A 10412-nucleotide genomic window follows, 5' to 3' on the forward strand; every position below is an offset into this window, starting at 1 on the left:
CGAGAGGTGTTAGGCCTGTGATGAACTGGTGGCCCGTCCACCCCTGCCTTTTGACCAATGTCAGCTGGGATTGGCTCCAGCTGACTTGTGATGTGCAATGGATAAGCATTATAGAAAATGAATGACACTAGATGGTATGTGGATACCTGAGCACCACACCCATAAGTGGGTAAAGCACAGAAATATCTTTGCATGCTGAAGAATTATAATTTCCCTTCAGTGCAACAAAGAAGCCCAAACCTGTTCCAATGTCGATGAAGACTTTTTTTTTTTTTTTGCCAAGATTGGAGTAGAAGAACTCAAGTGTCCTGCACAGAGCCCTGACCTCAACCCCACGGAACACCTTTGGGATGAACAGGAACTTCAACTATGCTCCAGGCCTCCTCACCTCACATCACTAATGCTCTTGTGGCTGAATGGACACATCTCCACAGCCACTGAGAAATCTAGTGGAAAGCCTTCCAGTAGGGCGGCATGGTGGTGTAGTGGTTAGCGCTGTCGCCTCACAGCAAGAAGGTCCGGGTTCGAGCCCTGTGGCCGGCGAGGGCCTTTCTGTGCAGAGTTTGCATGTTCTCCCCGTGTCTGCGTGGGTTTCCTCCGGGTGCTCCGGTTTCCCCCACAGTCCAAAGACATGCAGGTTAGGTTAACTGGTGACTCTAAATTGACTGTAGGTGTGAATGTGAGTGTGAATGGTTGTCTGTGTCTATGTGTCAGCCCTGTGATGACCTGGCAACTTGTCCAGGGTGTACCCCGCCTTTCGCCCGTAGTCAGCTGGGATAGGCTCCAGCTTGCCTGCAACCCTGTAGAACAGGATAAAGCGGCTAGAGATAATGAGATGAGAATGAGCCTTCCAGTAGAAAACTCTAATCAATCTGGAATGGAATGTTCAACAAGACGATCAGGCGTCCTCATACTTTTGACCATAGTATAGTGTAGGTTCACTCGTCTTTCCTGGGACTCGATTTGAACCTGCACCAATGTCTGCTGAGTTAAACATTCTGGAAAGTCATCTGGGGTTTCTATTGTTACAAAAAAAACATCACCACTCCTTCCTCGTTTCGATTACGTAATGCCCCGGAAGGCATGACCATATGTGGAACATCCCCTTTTCGGGGTTTTTTTTTGACGTGTTCAGGGCGGTCCTATTCTCAAGACTGAAATATATATGTATTTTTTTTTTTATTTTAATAAAAAAATATAAAACACACACTCCGGTTTGTCCATGTTTTCTAGCGGGGTTAAAGTAATTCCTAACCGCACACTGAAACGAAATGACTGTGAAGGTCTGTTGATGTGTGCTCGCGCTACAAAACAAACATTCATCATCATCATTTTGAAGTACCAGATATTTTCCAAACTTTTTTTCCAGAAACGTATCGAGACAAGAGCAAGAATATTTAAAAAAAAAAAAACAGCTTGTTTTTGTAGCACTGGAATAAGTCTATTTTAGATTTCCTTTGTTCCGGGAATGAGGAGAGGAGAGGGGGCGTGGCCTGTGGTTGTTCTATTCGAAACAGGAAGTCGCGCGCAGCAGCTACGCCATTTCAGTATGCAGCTCTCGAAGCTACGCCATTTCGACTCAAACTCTTGGCTCGTCCGTTGTAGCACTTCAACTTTTCGACGAAGTTGTTCTTGTTTCGTGAAAACGAATCTGTGAATCTCGGAGCATTTTCACTGGCTGAGCAGTTATTCAGTTAGGTGAGCTTAGATTTGGAAGAAGCTTCTTTTTAAGCGAAAAGGAAGCCATTTTGGACGCTTCGTATCTCATGTATCCTCCGTCCAGCAGTTTTGAAATGATGTTGGGGGAAACGCTCGGTGTTGAACCGAGCCTGGATAACGTCGAGAACAACGAACCGACTCGACTCATTTCCTGCGGAAACCTGAACAAGTCCACAACCAGACGAACTCTGCTGAAGAAAGGAGGACACCGGGTCCGTTTACAGAGCAGAAATGCCCATAAACAGATGGTGGTGATGAGGAATAACCCGACACGTTTAACCGACGTCAACAACAACAACAATAACAACAACAGCAGCAGCGATGTTAACCCCACGTCACCGAGTAATAACAACACCGAGCATCCGGCCAGCAGAACTGCACCGAGTGGCTCGACACACTTAAAAACAACATCCAAGAAGGAGGTGAGTAACATCTCTCACACCTTTTTATGAAGTGTTTCGATTTCCTAATTCCTTACTTTTACAGACAAACTGGAAGGGGTTAACAAACGGTTTATCCCCCCGTGTTTAAATGTAAACAAAGTTCGTGTCGATGATCGATCACTTTTGATTTTAAAGACAGCAGAACTGCCTTTTTTTAAAAGTTAATTTTTTACTCGAAGTTTTTGACTGGATTTTTCATTTAAATTCTAAAAAATTCTAAAGATTGGATCGTCATTCTAAGAAGGGTGTTCTGGTCGAACATACTAAAGATAAGAATTCAAAATGATTACCAGCAGTTCACTTCAAACGGTACTGAAGCTAGAATTTGAAATTCTTAGAATTTTGAAATTCTTAGAATTTTAAAATTTAGAATATCCTTATCTGTTGAGCTGCATGGATTTGAAACCCTTGATTTGATTCAGTTCGCAGCTAATCGGAGTTTCTTCTAACTTTGATAGTTTCTTCTTCGTCCTAGGGGCTGCAGGGGCACCACCCACTCACCCACCCACTGAGGACATTAACAGTCCATCATTGGTGTGTCTCATGCCCCTTTTCCACCAAATCAGTTCCAGGGCTGGTTCGGGGCCAGTGCTTAGTTTGGAACCGGGTTTTCCGTTTCCACTGACAAAGAACTGGTTCTGGGGCCAGAAAAACCAGTTCCAGGCTAGCACCAACTCTCTGCTGGGCCAGAGGAAAGAACCGCTTACGTCAGCGGGCGGGGGGGGGGGAGTTGTTAAGACCAATAACAAGACCACGAAAGATCGCCATTTTTAAGCGACGAGAAGCAGCAGCTGTACAAACGCGAAGTCATTTATTATTGTTGTTGCTGCTGCTGCTTCTTCCGTGTTGTTTTTGCTTCGATATTCGTGCCAAGGTTTATGCAAACGTAGCGACGTCGCTGACGTATACAGTGACATAATGACGTGGCTTCGCTTAGCGCCGCGAGCTATGGAAAAGCAAACTGGTTCTCAGCTGGCTCGCAAGTTGAAAGAGTTGTGAACCAGCACTGGCCCCAAACCAGCCCTGGAACTGATTTGGTGGAAAAGGGGTATCAGGCATTTAAACTTGGCATGTCTCTCTGAGCTTGATCAACAGGCAATATAGAGCAGTCAGTTAGCCTAACTGCATGTCTTTTGGACTGTGGGGGAAACCAGAGCACCCGGAGGAAACCCACACAGGCCCGGGGAGAACATGGCCGTCAGCCACTGGGTTCAAACCCAGAACCTTCTTACTGTTGCCCCTTTTCCACCAAATCAGTTCCAGGGCTGGTTCGGGGCCAGTGCTTAGTTTGGAACTGGGTTTTCTGTTTCCACTGACAAAAAACTGGCTCTGGGGCCAGAAAAACTGGTTCCAGGCTAGCACCAACTCTTTGCTGGGCCAGAGGAAAGAACCGCTTACGTCAGCGGGGGGGCGGAGTTGTTAAGACCAACAATAATCGCAAGACCGCCAAAGGTCGCCATTTTTAAGTGCTGAGAAGCAGCAGCTGTACAAATGCGAAATCATCCGTTGTTGTTGCTGCTGCTTCTCCATGTTGTTGTTGCTTCGATATTCGCGCCAAGGTTTATGCAAACGCAGCGACGTAACTGACGTGGCTCCCCTTAGCACCCCGAGCTATGGAAAAGCAAACTGGTTCTCAGCTGGCTCGCAAGTTGAACGAGTTGTGAACCAGCACTGGCCCTGAACCAGCCCTGGAACTGATTTGGTGGAAAAGGGGTATACTAGGCCAGAGGATAGAACCGCGTATGTCGGGGGGCGGGGGGGCGGAGTTGTTAAGACCAACAATAGCAAGACCGCGAAAGGTCGCCATTTTTAAATAAGTGACGAGATATCATGGATGCAGTAAAGCAGCAGTCATCCATTGTTGTTGCTTCTGAGCCTCATTAACAGCATGCGTGCCAAAGCACACAGGATTGATACCTACACAATAGTTGGGGCCCCAATAAAGGTTGTCGTGCAAGTATAGATTTTCTATGTAATTTGGTCTAATAAAAAATGATCTCTCCCCACAAGCAGCCCCAGCCGAATGCACCCAAAGTTGACGCTTGCTGATGCCCATCGTTTCCGGTTTCATTTTCCTTTTGCAGTGGTGGTGGCCCCTGACCTGCGCAAGGAAGGAGGTTTTGTCAAATGTTTCATGGATTATGCCTGAAATATAAAATAATCGATAGTGTGTATGAAAAAGGCTTTGGACGAAATGACCTGTATCCGTCAACTGAAAAATCCAGTCAAAAACTTCGTTTAAACTTTCCTATAAAAAAGTCCTGTTCTCTTTAAATCTAGAATGATCAATCAGAGACATATGTTTGATCAGCTTTCTTCACATTTAAACATGGGCCTAATACACTAGGGGCAAAACCACCAGATACCAGAATTCTCATCTTTAGTACTGTTTGGTGTGAATAATTGCCGGTAATAATTTGGAGCGATTTTGAATTCCTCTTGTCTTTTTAGTAGGTTCAGTCGTGTTGTACATCAGATGTTAAGCAAACACAAGCAATACCTCCTCCAGAGTATTATGAAAAGCTGAACTGAAGCGCTTCATGTCAGGATTTTGTTGCTGACGATGTTGACTTCGACATGAAATTGACATGCATGTAAACAACAGAATCGAAACTTGCTATGAAATACAATCACAAAAACAAGTTTCACTTCGTCTGCTTCTTATATTTTGTCTTTTGAAGATCATCTGAATTGAATAAAGCTATTTGAAACAGAATTAGAACTTCATGTAACACCTTCTAAAATCACGTGTTGTGTTTTAGCCCCACGCGCAAAATCGTATTTTGTTCGTTTGATTCATTTTGGACTGTTTTGTTAGCAACTACTCAAAGCCATAGTACAAACATGATTCAATTCAACGATAGGGCTAAGACGCCATAAACCAAAAACTGACGCCTGGTCTGGAAGCTTCTTTGTGCTGAAGATGCACCACTTCACTCATTTCAGAGACTTTCTACTGCTGCGTTCAAGGCGAGGTTGCAACTTGTAATTTCCTTCCTCCAACCAGTAAAAAAAAAAGTCCATTCAACTCGTCAGCTTCTAAACTACTAGTTGCTTCCATGTTTACGGATTGACTTTAAATCTGCATGGCTGATGCTGTGAGAAGTGTCCAGTTCGAGGACACCACCTCTACTTTTTACATTAGATTAGAACACTACTGGCTTCATATCACTGAACATACAGATACAGTACTTTGTCAGGTCAAGTGTATTTGTGTAGCGCGTTTAATAACGGACTTTGTCGCAAAGCAGCTACAGAAATTTAAAGACTTTAAACATATGAGCTAACTTTATCCCTAATTAAATTAATGTATCCCTGACGAGCAAGCCTAAGTCTATGGCATTGACCATCCTGATCAGTTTCAGAAGGCAGTCATCAATTTTAGTGTTATCAGAAGAAGCAGCAGCCTTTACTTGTCAGAAGTTCTTTTCACCTATCCAAGCTGCCACTGTTGGGGCCCCTGAGGAGGACCCTTAACCTTGTCTGCTCCAAGAGCACTGTGTCATGATGGACTTGTGCTCTGATCCCAGCTTTGTAAGAAGCTGGGGTCAGGGCACACGTCCGTCGTGATAACCTTGTCTGCTCCAGGAGCACTGTAAGGGCCTTCCTCAGGGGGCCCCCAACAGTGGCAGCTTGGTGGTGTTGGGGCTTGAACCCCCAACCTTTTGATGAGTCCAAAATGTTTGTTTGAAGCTCACAATGTAAAAGATGAGTGTGAAATGCTGGGCACTTCTGACCCTCAATGGTCACCGTTTTGGCTGCTTAGTGGAATGAGAGGAACCGCCAGCCTACTTTGAGAGTTGGGGGAGCGCGCACACAGTCGATGGTAATGGCGATATAATTTCCATGTTGCGTGAAACAGGGAGCACACACACAAGGGTTCAAACTTTTTTTTCCCCCCCCTTTTTAAAAAGTACACCACTTTGCACATCAAATGTGTCAAGGTGGGAAATAGTCACTGCAACCTGCACATTATCACTTATAAGGCTATGAACGCAGCATATTCTAAGGTGTCACTGTTGATCCTGGGGGCAGAACTTTGCAAACATGGGCAGGACTAGGGATCGACCGATATGTTTTTTTTCAGGGCCGATACCGATTATTATGGAATTGGGATGCCGATAACCGATATGTGCAACCGATAAATGTAAACATTATAATTCACATGAAATTAAACATAGCACACACTGACAAAGACCTTCATATCCATGAAATGTATGTTTAATTGTAAAATTGAACATGAAATTTTGTGCAGGGAGATGCCAGCAGCATTTGTACAATAAAGTCAAACATTAGTTAGAATAAAATGAGAAATAAAATAATAAAATATTCACCAATAAAAAAATAAAATCACTCCCTACTATATTACAGCTCACCATTTTCAGTGGAAAATAAATGAAAATACACTCTGGATTCTTTTACACTAAGAACTAAGTAAGACTTACCAACTTCAAGTAGTTTTTAAATAACAAACCAAGTGTAGGGAGCTGCCTGCAGCATTTTTTAAAAAGTAAAATCAAACATACAGTAAAGTAGGCCATCACTCCCTATTAGGAGCGGCTGCTCCTTTAAGAGTATATCGCTTTCCGAATCAGGAGCGCTAGCGAGGAGAATCACTTGCGCAAGAATTATAAATACTAGTCACACCTGGCTTGTTTAAATGTTCAAACAGCGCTTTATAAAGTTGCCTTGACCACCTCTCTGTATGGCTGTCATTCTACTGTTCGAGTAGAACTACTGACACATTCACAACGTTTCCAGACGGGGATTTAAAAATGACTGCAGCCTACGTTATGCTGTTTCAGCGAGACTAGTTGGTTGTAGGCTAATTCAAGTGCTTACTTCCGTAAGCTAAGTTTGCCTGGCTACACAGATGCAAATGGACAATTTTAATGAGTAGTAGATGAAGAATGTAAACATATAATGATGTGCTTTTGCAACTTGTGTGTTTATGACTTATTGGGGCAAAAGCAGCGTGTCCTTACCTTGATACGGGCGCCTTGAAACAGTTCAGAGTGTTTAGCTGCGCGTGTCGATTGGCTATATCTCTTGTGCCAAACAAATCAGATGTTGTGGTGGGCAGGACCGTGTTCTTGAACTCAGAGAAGCGAGTGCAGGAAAGGACGTGCAGTGACAGTCGCGTTAGGAACGAAATGGCTGCAAAAAGGCATGTTATCGGCATATCGGTGGAAATTATGGCTGATACCGATAACCCTAAAAATGCAGAATATCGGCCCGATATATCAGCCAGGCCGATTATCGGTCGGCCCCTAGGCAGGACTTGTTCAAATGTTCAGCCTGCCTCAGTGTTAGACCTGATCTTGAAGGGGGGGGAACCTAATCTTGCCTAATGCACCTTTTAAAGGTCCAATCGTTAGTTTAGTTGTGTAATTATTTAACAATAATCACAGGCGATTTTTCATCATGATTATTTGGCTAATTTACAACACACATGCAACACTAGTGTACACCCGTTAGGGAAAACAAATGGCTTCACTTTTGCACTAATTTTTAGCAAATCAAGAAAGCTAAATGTCATGATTTGTAATTAAAATGTTAATCATGCAGCCTGTGTGTGTGTGTGTGATCTAATCCTTTTAGTTTGCCCTTATGCTACACATTTCTTGGTCTAAAACACTCATTCTTTTAATTTCTAATGAGATTGCGTTGTATTGGAGAAAAAGAACAGCACTAAAATCCAGTGTGATGGGGAAAATCCAATGTCCTGTTTTAATCAGGGTCACGTTTTATTTGCTTGGTGTCAGTGCTCATCGAGTGTTAAGACTGAACCTAAACAATAAAAGCCTCAGGGAGAGGAGGGGCATAAAGGGCCTACGTGCAGTTTGGAATGTTTGTCATGACTGCTCGTCCAGATGCACTTCATTCCCTTTTACCTTTCTGTTTGAGTGTCTGATCATTTTTTTCTTCGGTTTGTCTTCAGCTGCTGAAATCAAAAACAGGAAGAGGAGAAAGAGGAAGCCAGCCGAGTAGGCCGTCTCTACACAGCACAGACAAACACGAGCCGTTCGTGCCGAACCTGAACGCACGTTCTCAAAAGAGCAAGCATGCCAAATGCGAGAACAGGGATCGGAAGAGGCCTTTGAGCTCAGCGAACGCTCCAAGAAGCGTGAATGGAGACCTCTCATCTGAGGATAATCTTAAAGATACAGAGAAGACCTACGCTGGAGCAAAGTTCAGCGAGCCACCTTCACCGAGTGTGTTGCCCAAGCCACCGAGCCACTGGGTGGGTGAAAACGGCCTCAAACATTCCGACAGCAGCCGGGAGAAGATGTCTGTACATCTAAAAACCATATTGAAAGTCCAGTCCAAGCCATGACTCCAATTACAAAAACACCACCACCACCAAAAACAACAAACCCTTGGATCTTTCAGTTGCTGTGTAAACACCTTCACAGCAGGAAAAAATTAGGCATTGGATTCTCAGGCAAAAGAGAATTTGTCCTCCAGGAAGTCAGGACAAAAAAATATTGGAAGCTTGTTGCAACAAGTGTTGAGTTTTGATTGCAATATTAAAAATATCTTGCTTTTTTTCCTTTAGAAAGAGACCTTTTTTTTTTTATTAAACTTGTGTAAATGTAAATACTGTAAGACATGTAATATATATGTGTATATTTTTGGATGTTATTTTAACCGAAGAGTAAATCTAGTTTTGTTACTGAAGCTTATGATTTCCCTTATGATCTGATGGTATGCTCTTCACAAGTGTACTGATTGAGGCACAGCGAGCCATCTCGGGACACGCGTTACATGTAAAAGGTTTGCATCGTTTTGCACAAGACTGAAAAACCAAACCGGGTCCCTTTCAAGATGTGAGAATAAACTAGTGTGCGCTGCTACGGCTGAACGCATCTTCGCTGTCATGGACTGTCCTGGACAGGGATGCAGGTAATAAAAGGGAGAGGAAGTTGAAAACGTAAGGACTGTGTTGTATGAGGAACACTGCCTACAACTGAAGCAAATGGACAAATCGCAAACTGCACTTATGAAAACAATTGATTTTGTTCTATCAGTCTACAAGCACCAGTCCTTCTGGTAATGGACAATTTTTTTTTCTTTCATTCTGTAGCATTTGCCTGGTTTATTACATTAAGAATGTTGTATTTTGACATGAAATGATGTTTACTATGAGAGGTTTTGTGGTTGACATGTTTACATGTCTGTGGAGAAAAGCCAGGCATCTACCATCTTTTTTTCCCCCTTTTGACTAAACATTCATTAAACCCAAGATATTTTTTATATTCGCACAAATCCAACACATTTTGTTGCAACACTTTTTAATAATATTTGGCCTGTTTTTTTAAAAGTACAAAAGTAACTTGTAGCCCCATTTATTAAATTGGTCTGATAAACGTTATGAACGTTTTTAATTAAAAGCACTGAAATAAAGAATTCGGCCATCCCCTTTACATTGTGGTGTTTGTGTTCTTATTGCTTGCTACAACACACATCCTCGTGTGCATCCGTGTTTTTGTGGAGGTTCGTTTTTGTCTCTGAACCTTTTTGGCATGCTCGGTTTAGTTTTCCATTGGTGAAATACTTGGCAGGCTTTTTGAAAGCTTTTGACAATAAATGGCCAAGCCCTGATTGATTAACAATATAAGAATTACACAAGACTTAAGTGAAAGATTATGCTTATCCCAGCTGGTTTAGAAAGAGATTTGTCATGTTGTCAGTCATGCTAACCACAGTGTCCACCATGCTTGATATCTAATATTTTGATTTAATGTGCTATTTCTGTGTTTCTTATATCCATAATGCATTATTTCTGCACTATTGTTTTAAGGGATTGAGGAAGTTTAGTTGCAGCAACAAGTGATGTTGACCTTTGTGACCTACTTGTGGGACACTGAATATGTAAAATATGACTCATAGTTGCTTGTTGAACCTCCCATTCCAGATTTAGGCCCCCCCACCAAAATTTTGGGTAAAGGCCCACACACTGTAATGGGCGTGATGGTCAAGTGTCCACAGACTTTTGGCTATATCATGTATGTTTTGTTTTCAGATCTGAAGTGACTCCATGACAGTTGCACTTTGATGTGCAAGGACGTGATTGGTACCTCTAGAGCAGCGTTTCTCAACCACTGGGCAATGGTCCATTATTGGGCCACAAAGTGCCATCTAGTGGGTTGCAAAAATTTTTTCAAGTTTGAAGCCAAATACTAAATAGTTCAGGATGTCGTTGTGTCCTAAATCCAGTAGATGGTTCGCCGTACACTTTTCAAGTGG

General features: G+C 42.8%; 1 protein-coding gene across 1 annotated transcript; it reads left to right on the plus strand.

Annotated features, from left to right (window-relative positions):
- The first annotated feature begins 1434 nt into the window (after positions 1 to 1434).
- pnrc1 (proline-rich nuclear receptor coactivator 1) lies at positions 1435 to 9589 on the plus strand. Its single transcript, XM_060914041.1, has 2 exons — positions 1435 to 2141; positions 8104 to 9589. Exons 1-2 carry the CDS (start codon positions 1767 to 1769, stop codon positions 8497 to 8499), a joined length of 771 nt encoding a protein of 256 aa, XP_060770024.1. The 5' UTR covers positions 1435 to 1766; the 3' UTR covers positions 8500 to 9589.
- The last annotated feature ends 823 nt before the right edge of the window (positions 9590 to 10412 follow it).

The sequence above is a fragment of the Neoarius graeffei genome, chromosome 2 (genome assembly GCF_027579695.1).
Source record: "Neoarius graeffei isolate fNeoGra1 chromosome 2, fNeoGra1.pri, whole genome shotgun sequence".
Classification (NCBI taxonomy): Eukaryota; Metazoa; Chordata; class Actinopteri; order Siluriformes; family Ariidae; genus Neoarius; species Neoarius graeffei.